Source organism: Heterobasidion irregulare (genome assembly GCF_000320585.1).
Source record: "Heterobasidion irregulare TC 32-1 unplaced genomic scaffold scaffold_01, whole genome shotgun sequence".
NCBI lineage: Eukaryota > Fungi > Basidiomycota > Agaricomycetes > Russulales > Bondarzewiaceae > Heterobasidion > Heterobasidion irregulare.
The window spans coordinates 2,691,474-2,707,425 of record NW_009258197.1 but is presented as its reverse complement, the minus strand read 5'-3'; the positions used below and the strand labels follow the sequence as shown (position 1 = coordinate 2,707,425).

Genomic DNA, 15,952 nt, shown 5'->3' with positions numbered 1-15,952 from the left:
ACTACAGCGAACGAAGGGTACTGTAGGAAGACAGTACCAGAACGAAGAGAATAGACTGAAGATCGTCAGCCTATTCTATGGGCCTTTTATACTACTTTAGGAAGTAGGGCGTGAGAATACCGAATATGTATCTGTAGGTATTCTCTAAGTCGTCTCTCTCAATAACGACTACTCTTGTGCTTCTCCGTTGGTCTCCTTCCGGCCAGGAGAGAGTAGGAGGTTCACGCCCTGCGTGTGAGTAATTTATAAGGCGGCGTTCCATGCCCGCTAATACAAGGCCCGTGATACTCGACCAATGATTGATGATCCATTGGGAGTGGATGACCAAGGTTAATATCTGTACCTTGGTGTACGCCTCAATCTGTGAGGCCGCGTGATATTTGTGATGATCGTATTGGAATAGACCGCCGTGTAGGCCCGATAGAATGTGATCATAACAATACCCCCTTTCTACGTCCTATTCGCCTGGTAGGACCACGCCTTGCGTGTCATCGCCGCTCCATATATGATTTGCTTTCTTGATCCAATGATGGTCTCCAGATGCGACTTCCGAGACATGACTTCGTTTTCTGGGAGGAAGACCGACTTACGTCGTTTGATCCTCTAGGAGTTTTCCATCTCCGTTGAGCTGTTTGTTTGTTGTCGAGGCGCGAGGGTTCCAAACCTCCGCTTGGTAGGATGTTGTTCCTTCACCCATAAGGATTATTTTGCCATGGGAAAATGCGTCATGGTCTTACTCCAGCCTCTTCTGGAACGGCATCAAGAAAGGCGTATGAATGCGAGTGGTGTGTGGATGTGTAGAAATTCGAGCGTGTGGGTTCTAATTCGTGTCATCAGGTTCTTCTTCTTCCTTCTCCGAGGGCCAAACCTCAGTGTTTCCAGGATAGTCGTCTATCCTCATGATTTGTTGTTCCTCTTGACGACAGTGGATGGCGCCCATGGACAAGTAGGTTGATCGCTTACGAAGGCTTAGGCCTACTTCTCCAGGCTACCAGTCATGACGCCCCAAGCAGTATCGCTCCCATACGGTGAGCTCATCTCCGGTGAGGTTGCAGCCAAATCCCAAGCAGTATTGTCCCCATACGGTGGACTCATCTCCGGTGAGGCAGTTTACGGCGTCCAGAGTTTGTTTTTCACAAACGTGGGCCTATGGTGGGGAATACCACGTGTAGTGTTGGGTTCGAGGCAAGGATGTGAAGAGAATTAGACTTGAAGGGTGCAGCGAGGAATAAGGAGGAGTCTGACTCCTTTCCCAAGTCTGTCCGTTCGCTTGCACGAGTAGACATCAAGACCACAGCTGATATATTAATCGGGTTGCGAGATATATCCACGACTGGCAGTTTAAACGTCATGCGGGACGGTCCGTAGTTTACCGTCGTTTCGGACGATCCGTAGTTTAACGTCTTTGCGGACGTCAGTAGTTTTACATCGTTTCGGATGTTCTTCATCATCAACATGGAATATCTGTGAGGAAAGATGTTTCTGCACGCCGGAATTTCCATCGGTTGTGTGCATAGGGCCCTAGACCAGACTTTATCCCGCAGGTTTCCACTGAGGCATGATGGGAACGGTTTATGCTATATCAAACCGGATAACTTGTAACGCCTCAAGGTTATGAGACCGCTCAGTTTAACGCCGTGAGGTAGGCGGTCTCGCAGTTTAACGCCGTGCGATAGGCGGACTATCGTCTGACTGTGTCCCTCGAGTCACGATAGGTTTTTCCTCCGAGGATGAGGGTAGTTTAATGTCATTTCGGACATTGTTGACATATTCTCGTCAAGAATGACGTCGACCGATGATCCCTATACTAAAAGGGACAAATAGTTTAACGTCATCTCGGACGGTTGATGACCACGGTCTTGGTCAACAACCACAACTCCTATTCGGTAAGGAGCACGTAGTTTAATGTCATTGCGGACCGATTGACACCATGGCGGTCAATCCACGACTCCTATACGGTAAGGAGCAAATAGTTTTGTGTCATTGCGGACGATTCAGCACCAGAGTGATGAATCACAACTCCCATGCGATCGGGAGCAAGTAGTTTAACGTCATTGCGGACGCATTGATGTCCAGGGGATTGGACGTCAATGACAACCCCTAGGTCCAGGGGCACTAGTTTAACGTCGTTACGGACGCGCGGTATCTTGTCAAGATCGCCACGCATGATCCCTAGAACGAAGGGACGGTAGTTTTACATCGTCGCGGATGCCCGTAGTTTACCGTCGTTGCGGACGTGTCCTAGTTTTACGTCGTCGCGGACGAGTCCTAGTTTTTACGTCGTCGCGGACGAGTCCTAGTTTTTACGTCGTTGCGGACGAGTCCTAGTTTTTACGTCGTCGCGGACGATTGTGGCGGAATAGACTTTGGATGAGTGGCCCGCTCTTGTCGTTCTTCCGCTATGTGGGCCAGACGAGAGTCGTATGACCTAGTCCCTTCCTACTAGATCTTCGACTCGAGGCACGTGTCCTAGTTGCCTCCTGACTAGGTCTTGGAGCGGAATTTCTTGTACTTCGACTCCGAGACTAGACTGAGCGCTCCATGAAGAGATGCTTGCTCTTCCATGTCCCCAGACCCCTCGCTTGGATTTGAACCAAGACGACCCGATATTCTTTTACCGAAAAGCGAGTGAATATCGGAAGCGCTTCGACCTTTTATAGGCAGGGTTCTGTGACGCGAGTCCTTCCGCGCTTCGCCAGAATGCAACCACGCTCCTTTGGTCAATGGTAGTTTAACGTCGTCTCGGACGGGGATAGTTTTCCGTCGTTTCGGACGAGGACTAGTTTAACGTCATTGCGGACCCTAGTAGTTTATAGTCATTGCGGACCAAGCCTTTGGTAGTTTTACATCGTTCCGGATGTAATTTGTGGCCTCGCATCATTAGGAAGACTTGTGAGGTAGAGGCGGCCCGCTCTCTACATCATCTCATGCGCCAGCTGTAGGATCCCCTAATGCGGAAACGATCCTGTAAAACGGGAGATCCAAAGTGGGACGTCCCAAAACACCAGTCAGACCTTGACTGTGAGGGTTCACGATACGAGTTATGCATCATAATTTCTTGACTCGGACTTGCAACCGGTTATGTATGGGCACTTCGCTGTACCAAGGCGAAGGGCCTGCTTGTCGACACCTACGAGTAGAGTATATGTCATGTAGAGGGTTCCCTAATGCGGAAAAAACCCTGTAAAACTGAGGATCCAAATGGGACGCTCGATGCATCTGTCAGATTACTCCTTGACAGCGAGGATGTGAAAGGATTCCGCCGTAGGTCGTACGTGGAATTATGCCCGCTGTTGTCCTTGATTCGTACCATCATTTGAACCTAGGACTAATGGTCAGGTACTTCCCCTGCCTTCTTGTCTTTTCACAGTTTTAAGACATGCAGGTCTGATAGTTTAGACGTCATTCCGGACGCGGGGTAGTTTAACGTCTCTTTCGGACGAGGTCGTACAGTTTAACGTCTTGAGGGACGATCCTAGTTTTACGTCGTTGCGGACGATTCCTGTTTGTCAGGGGGAGGAGTTCCTCAACTTCCTTACCCCCTTTCTTCTCCTCGTGCCCTGTTATTAGTCCTTTTTAATAATCGAAGGGTCCCTGATAATCCCCGCCCCCTTCGTCAGGTCGATAATAGGGGTCCGCTTCGTCGTAATTCCCTGGATCGTCTAGAGCATCCCATGCATCGAGCTCGGATCTAGTCCAAGAGCTATTTCTTCGAGTCTCCGAATCAACGCGGCGAGTTCTGCGGCTACTTCGGTTATCCGGTCTCTCGTTCATACGAAATCGAGCACTAGGAGGAGGCGATCTAGGCCGGTGTCGAACACTCCGGCCAGCAGTTGTTCCGCGTCCGAGGGTCGCCTGGTTTCCTCGACTTCTCCTTCCCTCATTTCTTCGATAGACGGGCGGTTCCTCCTCGTTGGTATTTCCTTGGGATACGGGAAAACTTCGTACCCGGTGAGAGGAGGGAGTCGCGGTATGGCTATGCGCTGTAGGAATCTCTCGTTGTCCCGGTGGAGGGCGTTCCACGACCGTGCGCGGAACCCTCCTTGGATTTGGTACAGGCGCGGGATGTTCTCCGGGACGTGGTACGTTCCAAGTGACAACTCGGAAAGGATCGGTTCTGCTTGGTTGGACGTTTCCCAGTTCTCCTCCGAAGAGGAGAGCTGGAAGGAGCTCTCGGTTGACATATTGGGAGAACTCGTCAGGGTGGATGAGGAGGGCTCGGGGTCGCCCGTCATTGTGGGCGTACCAGGAGGCTGTGTCCGGGTCAGTTTGGAGGGCGAGCGTTCTGATCTGGAGACTGGCACTAGCCAGTCGTCGAGGTACGTCGCTATGTTCGTTCCCGGGTTGTCCTGCCGAGAAGTTAGCGAGTCTTTGGAGGGCCATGGCTGTGGCCATTTGTATTACCGCGGAGATGGTGTTCCGCTGGAGGAGCGCGTCCGCGTGTCGCTCCAGTTCTCCGGCGTGAGGATTTGTACGAGGGGTAGGTCCTCCCATGGAGCTGGGAATCGGTCCACTAGTTGGTACTGGCGGAGATGCAGTTTCTGATAGAACTGGTATTGGTTCAACTTCTCCATGGCTTGGGAGTTGAGCTGCCGTTCTTGCTCGAAATCCCGAGGGACCTGCAACTCCACTATTTGGCGTGCCTTCACTAGGAGGTGGAACTCCCACTGGTAATTGGCCAAGGCTCGGCTGGTTTCGGTCATCAGGGTTTTCATGCCGTGGTGCATCTCGTGAGGCCCTCTCCGGTGAGGGTCTTCGGGTTCTTTCCCTTTCTTTGAACTTGGCATAGTCTTCGGTGTCGTCGTCGGAGAAGTTGTTGTGATGAGGGGTGAGGAGGACGCCGGTAGATCCTGGTTGTTGAGGACTTGTTCCTCTATCAATTCGTCCAGCATCTGGTCGGTGAGGACTTGTTCCTCTTTCCACTCGTTCGACATCTGGATTGGCGACCATAAGGACGACATCGGGGGAGGAGTTTCTGGATGGAGACAAAGCATCGTGGTCGTCGTGGAGGAGCATTCGAATGGGGGATGTGTTTGAGAGGAGAAGAAGGTGAGAGGATGATCTTGTTGGAGTTCTCTTGTCGCTCCTTTTATAACCCTTGTCCTTCCTCTCAGGCTGTTCCCGGACGAGGTTTGTCAGGGTACTGGTCATGGAAATCCTTCATGGCTTCTTCCGCCGTTCCCTTTAGGAGAGCATAGGGCTCCCAGGTGTTGTCTGCTTCGGGATACCCCATCCATTTGACCAAGTATTTGGTTCCCCGTCCTTGCCGTTTTGAATCCACGATCATTTCTACTTCGTAATGTTCTTCATCGTTCAATACTTCCGGTATTGGTCGCGCGAAGTTTTCTCCGTGGGCTTCGGTCTCTCTATATTTAGTAAGCACTGCGGCGTGGAAAACCGGGTGGATTTTCCACTGCGGAGGAATTTGGAGTTTGTACGCCAGGGTTCCCACTTTTCCCAGTATCTTGAAAGGGCCATATCGCCTAGGGGCGAGTTTGAACTTAGGATGGGTTGTCCGAATATGGGTTCCTTCTAGCCATACTTGGTCTCCTTCTTCCCATTGGGGAAGTTTCCTGTGAAGATCCCGGTCTTTGGCGTAATTGCTGGCTATTTGTAGGCTAGCGGCGGCTTCTTCCTGAACTTCTGTGATCGTCTTAATGCGTTCAGCTACCGCAGGTACCTTTGTCTCCAGCGCCGTATCAGCTGAATAGGGAGGATTGAAACCGTATAGCACCTCGAAAGGGGATTTCCCGGTGGCCGAGTGTTTCCGTGTGTTATGTGAGAATTTGGCAAATGGCAAAAGGTCTACCCAATTGTCTTGATGGTAGTTGCAGAACGTTCTTAGGAATTGTTCGATCTCCTGGTTTACCCGTTCCGTTTCTCCATCTGTTTGGGGATGATAAGCCGTGCTGAGAGCGGCGGTGATCCCTAGCCGTTTCCAGAGTTCTCGGGTGAACTTGGCCGCAAATTGAGGGCCCTGATCGGATACTATTTTGGTCGGCAGTCCATGTCGATTGAAAACGTTATTCTGGAAAAGCACGGTTGTTTCTTCTGCCGTGATCGTTTTCTTGCATGGGGTGATGACTATGCCTTTCGACAGGCCTTGATCCACTACCACGTTAATTGAGTCGAAGCCTTTGCTTTCGGGTAGGTCTGTGATGAAATCCGTCGAGATGAATCGCCAAGGGACGTTGGTGGTTTCCAGAGGATGGATAGGTGGGTGTGTCTTGTGTGTCAAATTCTTTGTGGATTGGCATATAGCGCATCCATCCACGTATTCATGGACGAATTTGGTCATGTTTTGCCACCAATAGTGTCGTTGCACCATTTCCAGTGTTTTGGCTCTACCCGGGTGTCCTACCGCGGGTGCATCATGATGTGTTTTGACGATGAGTCTTCGGATGACGTCGTCTTTGGGGACGCATATGTGGCCGTTGCGTCTGGTGATTCCGTCTTCATATGTCCAATGTCCCAATAATCCCCTCATCCCTTGTGGTCCTACTCGTAAGAGTTTTGCGAGGGCTACCCTCGTTAAGGCGTCATGTTCCGATTTCGAGTGTCGGATGAGGGAAATGAGGTTTGAGGAGGCGATTTCCGTGGATTTTATGTGCCGTGTCGGAGATGGTTCTACCAATGTTTCGTCGGATTTGTTGAAAAGCTTGGCCGGGAGTAAAATTTGAGATTTGTTGTCAGATTCTACCCCCTCGCTTAGATCTGGACACCTGGACAGAGCATCGGAGTGATTTGTTGATCCTGCTTTATAGCTAAGCGTAAAGTCGAATCTGCTCAAATAAAGGCTCCAACGGGCGTGTCGTCGTGATAGGTCTCGCGCCGTTTGGAAATGTTCCAGGTTTTTATGATCTGTCCAAATCTCGAAAGGGTGTCGTGCGCCTTCGAGGTAGTGGTTCCAGTGTTCCAATGCTTTTATTATAGCCAAGAGTTCCCGGTCGTGAACATCGTAATTCCGCTCTGCTGGTGAAAACGATCCAGAGAGGAAAGCGACTGGGTGCCAGTCGCCATCTTTTCCTTCTTGTAGAAGGGTAGCTCCATAGGCGATTAGTGATGCGTCCGTTACTAATCGGTATGGGTGCATGGGATCTGGATAGTTCAAGACGGGTTTACTGATGAAAGCTTTCTTTAACTTTTCGAAAGCTTCTTGGCATTTTGCAGTCCAGTTCCATTTCTTGTCCTTTTTGGTGAGGTCATGTAGGGGGCGCGCGATGAGTGAGAACTTGTCAATAAAGCGCCTGTAAAAATTCCCTAGACCCAGGAAGGAGCGAATGTCGCGGACTGTGCGTGGGATTGGCCAATCTTTTATCGCGTCCACCTTTGAGTCCTCCATGGCGACATGGTCTTTTGAAATTGTGTATCCCAGATATTGGAGTTTTTCCTTGTAAAACTCACATTTTTCGGGTTTCAAATATAGATCGTTGTCGCGTAGGATTTGGAAAACCTGGTTTAGGATTTTAACATGTTCCGCCATGGTTTTGGAGAAGACGAGGATGTCGTCCATATATACGGTTATCTTCCGGGCTGTGATGAGCTCTCTGAAGATCATGTTCATCATAGCTTGGAAGGTGGCTGGTGAGTTGGTTAGGCCGAAAAACATCACCGTAGGTTCGTAAGAACCCAGCGGAGTGATGAAGCTCGCCTTCCACTCATCTCCTTCTTTGATGCGTATATTGTTGTATCCCCATCGCACATCCAATTTGCTAAAAACGATGGCCCCTTTTATCACGTCCAGTAGTTCTTGGATTAGTGGAAGGGGGCACACATTCGGGATGGTGTGCGAATTCAAGTGGCGATAGTCCTGTACCGGGCGTAGTTTTCCATCTTTTTTTCCTATAAAGAAAAATGGGGCTGCTGTTTGCGAGGTGGATCGACGGATAGTTCCTCTTTCCAGATGTTCCTTGATGAATTTTCCTAATTCGTCGTGTTTTTCTGGGCTCAGGGCGTAGATTTTGGGCACTTGAGGTTTGAAGGTTGGTTTTAAGTCGATGGCATGATCCCAGTAAGTGTGTTCTGGGAGTCGTTGCGACTTTCGTTCGCTAAAGATGTCCAAAAATTCGTGATGCGCCTTGGGAACTCTTTCCTTTAGATTGGTGACGATAATTTCGTCTTCCAGGTCTTAGTCGAAGCTGGCAAATCCTGACGGTTCGGGGGCCAGTTTCCGAATAACTGGGTCCCGGCTGGCCTGTTTTCCTGAGGGTTTGTCTGGGAGATCAGGTTCTCCCTCGTTTGGTGAAAGAGATGGCTTGTCTTGAGCCTTTCGTTTCTCTTCTGCATATTTCCTTATGTCCTTTAGGAGCCATTTCCTTATGAGGTATGCTCGTAGTCGGACACCAAACGTTCCGCTATGGTCGCGGAGTCCTACATCTTCCGATAGTCTTCGGAGATGTTCTAGGCGCTGTTTTTCGCGCTCATTGATGCGTGGTTTGTGCCGTGGCTCCACGTCTGATAACCGCCTGCTGTATGGCGGTTCTTCCCTTGCCCTGGTGAACCCATATGGTTGCTGGCATTTCTGGGGGCACCGATCAAAGTGCACTTCACGTCGCCTCCATTCGATGGAGGGATCGTGGTATTTCAACCAATCTGTTCCCAGGATAAGGTCGTCCTTCCCTAGATTGGAGATAAACATCTGGACGCGCTCAGTATGCGTTCGTCCACTGATGTCCCGAATGGTGAGGTTCACATCCAAGGCGGATCGGATGAGACCTGCTTTGTTAATGGTGTCATCGACGTTCCGGACGCGAATGGGGTTGTTGAGTGTATAGGTGGGGAAACGATGTTTCTTGACCCAAGTTTCGTTTACTATAACCCCTTCGCAGGCCGAGTCGATGGTTGCTTTTGCTCCAGCGTATTGACTCCTGTTTGATACTTTCACGTTCAGGCGTATGGGGGTGATGATACGGTCGTTCATTGCTCCGATACGAATACAAGTGCGGGCATCAAACTCGGGTCGTCCTTGACCTCTCTCCTTCGCTGGTGAGGGAGAGGTCAGGAAAAACGCTCCGCGTGTCCCAAGATTACTTCTCTGGCTTCATCTTCTCCTAATTCTCCGAGCACTGCTCCGATTCGAGCAGAATGACTGACGCCTCCGTCTCCCCGTCGTCCGTTAGGTAGCATAGTGCGCTGCCCATGGTTCGTCTGGGGTCGTCCGGATGGGGTAGAGTGAGGACGTTCCATCGAAGGACCAGGTTGTGGTACCCGCTGGTTGTTGCGATGAACATCCTCTGTCTCCATTCCTCGATATATTCCCGCTTGGTTTCCCATAGCGGGTGCGTCGTCTTCTCCCTCCAAATCAACCGCGTGGTTTCTTCTCCCTGTTGTACCCATGCGTCTTTTCGAGTTTCCTCGAATCGGTTGAACGCCTCTGCGTAATGATGGGCAGTCAGCATTCCAGTGTCCTGTTTTCTTGCAATGGTAACAGGCGCCAGGAGGCTTGCCGTCATGTTTCCGCTTCTGGCTAAGGGCATTGCACTTGCGTGTCGCGTCAATGTCCATGTCAACAACTTGGTTGTTCATTCTGCGAGGGGCGTTTGTGGAATTGTAGCGGGGAGAGATTTGGTTATGAAAACGATTCAGATAATCGCTTCGAAAGGAGGTGGAGTTGGCGAGGATGGCTTTTTGAGCTGTTCTGGCTCGAAGTCGTCCATCTATTTTGCAGGCTGTATTGATCCAGTCCTGAATCGTATCCTTTGGTTGAACTTCCTTGTCGTATATTTTGTCCATGACGCGCGGGTCTAACCCGCGTTGGAAGTAAGGGACTTGCTCTTTATCGGAGATGTCGGCATCGGCGGCGATGAGAATGAATTGGTTGGAGTATTCATCAACCGTCATTCGTCCTTGGGAGAAGGCCATAAGTGCGCTTCGCGCCTTGTCGGTCTTGCCCGTCTCCCTGAACTGTAATTTGAACTTGGCTAAAAAGTCCTTCCAGGTGCCTAGATTGGTAGGTGGATCTGCTCCTACTGATTTGAGGAGGAAGTTCTCCGCCCAAGCTCCCGCCGTGCCGTATCTCATGCATGAGAGCACAAGGGATATTTTGTCTTGATCGGTCTTGTACCGATTGGATTCTGCTGCGAAAAGAAGGAGGCATTGGAGCATGAATTTCTGGGATTCAATGCGGTCGCCTGTGTAATTGTCTGGGAGTTTGACTTTTCCTCTTCCGGGTTGTACTGTCGCGGAAGGGGTGTTTGTAGAAGTCGAAGCTTGTCCCGACATGTTGGCGAGTGGTTCGTTTCGGGTGTTGATCGGTGTTTGGTTTGGTGAGTCGGAGTCTGATTCCGAGGTTGTTTCCTCTTGCTCCGAGTCTTCGGGGATTACCGGCGCCGGTTCCCTGTATTGTGGGGCTAGTTCCCACTGAGCTTCTGTTTTGTTCCAAATATCCTCTTCTTCTGTTCCGTCTTCAAGGGTGAAGTAGTAACGCCCGTTTCGGTATGAGCAGTTATCGTAATTCGGAGGGGCAGTTCCGTTATTGTCTTCGTAGACCCAGAAATCCCCTTCGCGCCGGATAGGGCGATTGTTGTGACGGAGTTGGTTATTGATACGTCTAGTGCCGGGTGGATATTCCTGGCCTAGGTCTTGCTCCAGAGTGTGTGCAGTAACGCTTTCTCAATGGGGGTCTATATCCCCACTGAGCAAGGTTATGAGAGAGGGTGTGGCAGCAAGCTAGTGCGAGCAAGGTAGGGGCAGAAGAGTCTATTCTAGTGTTACGACTGCTCGTCGGTAACCCCAAGAGTAGGAGGTTCTTCCCTAGGTCACTCGTGGAGGATGTGTGGAACAGTGGTCTCGACTGTACGTGTAGCACAGGAGCCAGAAGTGTATTGCGATGTAGCAATGAGGGTACTGTAGGAAGACAGTACTGAACGAGGTAGGCAGTATGAAGACTGCCTAAGAGCGAAGGGCTGTAGTAGGAAGACTACAGCGAACGAAGGGTACTGTAGGAAGACAGTACCAGAACGAAGAGAATAGACTGAAGATCGTCAGCCTATTCTATGGGCCTTTTATACTACTTTAGGAAGTAGGGCGTGAGAATACCGAATATGTATCTGTAGGTATTCTCTAAGTCGTCTCTCTCAATAACGACTACTCTTGTGCTTCTCCGTTGGTCTCCTTCCGGCCAGGAGAGAGTAGGAGGTTCACGCCCTGCGTGTGAGTAATTTATAAGGCGGCGTTCCATGCCCGCTAATACAAGGCCCGTGATACTCGACCAATGATTGATGATCCATTGGGAGTGGATGACCAAGGTTAATATCTGTACCTTGGTGTACGCCTCAATCTGTGAGGCCGCGTGATATTTGTGATGATCGTATCGGAATAGACCGCCGTGTAGGCCCGATAGAACGTGATCATAACATAAACAATGCCTGCTAAACCTTTTTGAAGCCTATATACTTTATTCTAGTGGTAACAGGGAGAAAAGTAGAAATTTGTGAATGAGACCATTATTTGGACAGTCTGGTCACACTGGGTCATGAGTCCACATCGCACAGCTAAAGTGGCTGCCTCTAATTTTAGACTCTTACACTTGCACCTGTCTAAACTATTCAGACAAGGATCACAGTGCACACATGATCATGAATTCAAGGAGAGACATCATGTTTCTTCCCAGCCTTGCAAAGGCTGTGGCTGTCATTTCCTAGTTCTTTGACAGCTACTTGGGGTTGCTCTTCAGTGTACTAGATTTGAGGTTTATGCTTATTGCCACCCTACAGGGTTGGTATGGAGAACTGTTGTGAGACAAGGGTATTACCTTGGGTAAACATAGGAGTGGGGGAAAGTTTGTGACTTAGGAGGCTGTAGGTTTAGTATAGTCTGTGGCATGGTTAAGAAGGGGAGACAGTAGGGACAATATTTGGACATGCCTTGTTGGGATGCTAGCTGGTTGCTGGTAGAACTATGTATGGAGAACAAATTTGCACTCTTCTTCTTCAATGCTCCATGTCCAAATATCATGCTTGATACCTTGTATTTTCATATGAGTACAACAATACACCATGCATTTTCTTTACATACTAGAATCAATATATATGGGCTACATTAGACTACATTAAAAAAATTGGATTATCAGGATCCTTCCTTGTGTGCTCCAACTCATCTGAGGCATGACATTAGGCTTGCAAAGGCACATTTTCAACATTTAGGAATGTAAATCACCTTTAAAAAATCTCAAAGTTTCAGAAACCAAGTCTACACCATTTAACATGATTTATGGTCAAAATATTGAGGTTGATATATCAAGCAATGAGCAAGAAACACAGACTGTCCAAACATTGGTATTGTCCAAACATAGGGCCAGTAATAATATAGTCTGCATTTAGTCATGCCCTTTGGGTTGGTGGTCAGAATATTCCCATAGCTGATTTATTCCCATGGCTTTTTCAATGCTTTGAGCAATGGGCCACTCTGCTTGTCATCATCCTCAGCCATGGAATTCATGATTCCAATTAATATCAGGCTCTAATTATAGCCAAAATTCCACTCCTTCTCATATTTTAGCACGCATCCCTTCAACACATAACTCTCATCTATTTGCATCTTCTAGTACCCCTAGAGTGTTATCTTCTCATCTGTCACTATCTTAGAAGCTTATTCAAAGAAAGCTCACAAGTATTTTTGCAACAATTCAACAAGAAAACTGGTTTTTTGGCACCTTTTTGTGGTATTGCTTTTGGTATCAGACCAACAACATTAGGGAAAACCTCCCCTCCTAATTCAAATGCAATTAGATTCTAGCATATCTAATAGTGTCTAATTTTCTAATCAGGCTACATACATTGCAGATGCTAGATCATATTTCCTAATTAGGATATCTTGATTACTGACTCAGTTTCTCATTATTAGCACTAATTATATGCTATATTATAAGGACTCTGCTTAGTGAATACTATGCTTGCCCTTGCCAATCTTAAAACCTAATCATATCTACTTTTATACTACAGCCATTGATGAGCATGTTTGAGAGGGCAGTGCTCAGTAGTATGCTGGGTGGCCATATGGCATTAGTAAGGAGGGACATAATAGAGTGATTGGATCTAGAGGGACAGGGCTTGGAAGAGTGCATGCATATGCATGTGGTATAGAAGTAGCACAAGTAGCAGCCCGGTACAGCAAGATCATTGCAGTCATAGACAAGCACCACCCAGCATGTGGGGATAGTGTAGAGGGAAAGGATAACAACAGCTTGCCTGGATAAGATAGAGAAGAAGGAGGTTGATGGTGAGAGCAATAAGCTAGCCATGTTAAAAGAAGATAGGGTAGAGGATGGGATGGAGCCAATGCCAAACAATTTGGTATTGATAAGCATTAGTATATATTACTTCTAATTTAGTCTCCAATATACATATTTGTGTGTGCTATAAAGCTGAAAATCAAATGAACAATCTGTGATTATAGTTAAGTGTATGAAGGATAGACAAGAATAATTATGGAGATAATGTAAGTTCTAATAAAGCATAATTAGCTCTAATTAGACCTTATAATTTCAGGATTAGAAAGAGGGTAAGCTAAAAATCCTTAATAGTAATTGGCAAAAATCTAGCTAGATTTATGCTTAACTATGGTTAATTTGATGTGGAGCTTTTCCCTGATGAACCTGAATGAAAGGGCCTTATGATAAAAGGATTATCAGTTACTGGTTAGCAAGTTTCCTTATAGTCAGAACACTTATACCCTAGCCCAAATTCTCAAATGCTAGCCCCAAAGCCCTAATAGTCAACTGAAACCTTGCTTGGCTAAGATTGATCTTATGAAATAAAAAAAATGTTTATCCAGCCACTAAATCTATGATAGCATAGCTAGTTAAAAAGTAGCTGGTTTATGAGGCTAAGTCCACCATCAAGGTTTTGAGTGGATTACATCTTGATAGCAAGCCTGAGTAACAGAGTGTAATAGTGGACCTGGTTCCATTGTTGTGGTAATAGCTAGGAAGCACATAAATGACTCAAGCTGAGCATATATCAAGCCAATTTCTATGAATGCCTTGTGGAACATGGTGTTAGGACCATGTCCTAACATGTGCTTGGCATATAAACAGAAGGGAAGGTCAGGTGTTCCTTTGGACTTGGACAATTGACAACTAGGATTGTGACTTGACACGCATCTAGGCACGTGACTCAGGACATGGTCATGAGCTACATACATAACTCAGATTTGGACTGATTACTATTTACATGCTGATGCATGAACACTTACAATACTATGATCCCCTCTTTGCTATGGCTTCTGATGTTGATTGTGATCAAGTTCCATTTGATGTTGCTGTAGACAGACATTTGATATACTTACTATATATGATTACATCAAAGAGCCGTGGAGTACGAATGATGACTGCAGATTACTTAGTGTTTAGAAGCACGGACCATATATCCATCCTACCCTAAATAGCCTGTACTATATATAGGGAAATTGAGCTTCTTAGAAGATCAGCTCATTTACTTTGTATACATCTCAATCTTTGCACTGCACCCAGTGTCTGGCCCCTTCAGCCCATGCTTCGTGAACTCTGCCAGATTCATAGAACCATACTTAGTCTGATGAAGCACTGGACTCATCTCAGTGCTCTCATCATCCTCTCCTACCTTCAACCTATCAAGGACTTGCCGCATATTGAGTCATCCATTGGGATCCCTCTGAGGTCATCTGTTGCATTGGAGAAGATCTGTTCATACCAGACGAACAGCTACATCTAGTCAACTAGCACCTTCTCCATTTATTTGAGGATCACATTAATAGCAATTAAGACTTCCTGAATCAAGCCCAGAGACGAGCAGTCATCTTTATATGTTGGGCTGTCACTATTACGTTTAGCCCAGGGAACCCTTCTTAGTGCATCAAGTGCACACAATAAGCCTAGCAGCTTAACACATGGCACCCTATAATAAGATTAGGTATGCCTCATCCATAGCAAGACCTATAATTTGATGGTAGAACTTTCTATTCTTGAGCATGTCTTAGAAGTGCCATGTGTTGAGCTGTTCTAGTGAAAGAAAAATCAGTATGGCCTATGCTTTTGCCATAGCCCACGAATCATTGCTGCACTTCCAAGTAGCATGGATTGTATCTTTATTGATTACAACCATTACTAGCCTGTTCTTCAACATAGAGTTTGCCTGCAATCAGCTTTATTTTCTTAATTAGACACTGTTAGTTACATGCCATGTCCTCCTCAAGGCTTTTTGCAGGGCAGATAATAATCATGACAGGATTATTGGTAATATAGAAGCCTTTTGGCCAGTACTGTGCATGCTCTGAAAGGGCTTGGCATACTAGAATGAACATACAAAATAGCTGACTCTTGCTGTCACCTGTGGCTATGGTAGCAAAGACATCAGTGCCATCCAAGAGCTGGCAAATGTACTAGACCTGGAAGCCATATGGTTCCTTGGACTTTTGGCAAAGGAGATATCAAACAAGGGCATTTCCAGATGGTGTAGTGAAAGACCCGATGCAGTAATGGTGGAATGGGAGCTGATCAATGATAGTAAATTGCTCTGGTGGTGCTTCAGTGGTCATCTAAAGGACAACGACGCGTCATTTGATGTGGTCAATAGAGCGCGTTAATTGGTCATATAATGCTTACAAATGTTCACACAGGGACCATCAATTGAGGCTCGCGGTTGGATACAGACTACAGGGTCTTGCATAATTTTTGAGAGGGCCACGCCAGAAAAAAACAGGTTCCTGAGCGCTTCATTGTGGATATAAGAAAAAAGCACCGGACTTCCCTGTGTGACCCGTCTGTGACAACCACTCTCCACTGCTGTCTTTGATAGTGCCAGTCAATAATTAGCTCTCAAATTCAATGATCAATAGGTGGAGACGTAGTGAAGTTTAATAAGGTACTATAAAGAGGTGAGCACACAGTGTGCTCGAAACGATAGCCCTGAGCCATGAGAGCATGACAAGGTTTTGCCGATCGTCCCGGCCCACAGTGCCCAGTTAGGCAAGTCTT

General features: G+C 47.5%; 4 protein-coding genes across 4 annotated transcripts; all 4 read right to left on the bottom strand.

Moving 5' to 3' along the window:
* Positions 1 to 3,576: 3,576 nt before the first annotated feature.
* Positions 3,577 to 5,016, bottom strand: HETIRDRAFT_167059 (uncharacterized protein; the record flags this gene model as incomplete). The annotated part of the gene is made up of 1 exon (XM_009543100.1): positions 3,577 to 5,016. One exon carries the CDS (start codon positions 5,014 to 5,016, stop codon positions 3,577 to 3,579), a length of 1,440 nt encoding a protein of 479 aa, XP_009541395.1.
* Positions 5,017 to 8,554: 3,538 nt separating this feature from the next.
* HETIRDRAFT_26137 (uncharacterized protein) lies at positions 8,555 to 8,839 on the bottom strand (the record flags this gene model as incomplete). The annotated part of the gene is made up of 1 exon (XM_009541970.1): positions 8,555 to 8,839. A coding segment is annotated over one exon (285 nt), but the record flags the coding sequence as incomplete, so codon positions are not given.
* A 158-nt stretch (positions 8,840 to 8,997) lies between these two features.
* Positions 8,998 to 10,221, bottom strand: HETIRDRAFT_306583 (uncharacterized protein; the record flags this gene model as incomplete). The annotated part of the gene is made up of 1 exon (XM_009543099.1): positions 8,998 to 10,221. One exon carries the CDS (start codon positions 10,219 to 10,221, stop codon positions 8,998 to 9,000), a length of 1,224 nt encoding a protein of 407 aa, XP_009541394.1.
* A 3,632-nt stretch (positions 10,222 to 13,853) lies between these two features.
* HETIRDRAFT_114591 (uncharacterized protein) lies at positions 13,854 to 14,606 on the bottom strand (the record flags this gene model as incomplete). Its single annotated transcript, XM_009543098.1, has 4 exons — positions 13,854 to 13,922; positions 14,141 to 14,156; positions 14,194 to 14,259; positions 14,437 to 14,606. 4 exons carry the CDS (start codon positions 14,604 to 14,606, stop codon positions 13,854 to 13,856), a joined length of 321 nt encoding a protein of 106 aa, XP_009541393.1.
* Positions 14,607 to 15,952: the final 1,346 nt, after the last annotated feature.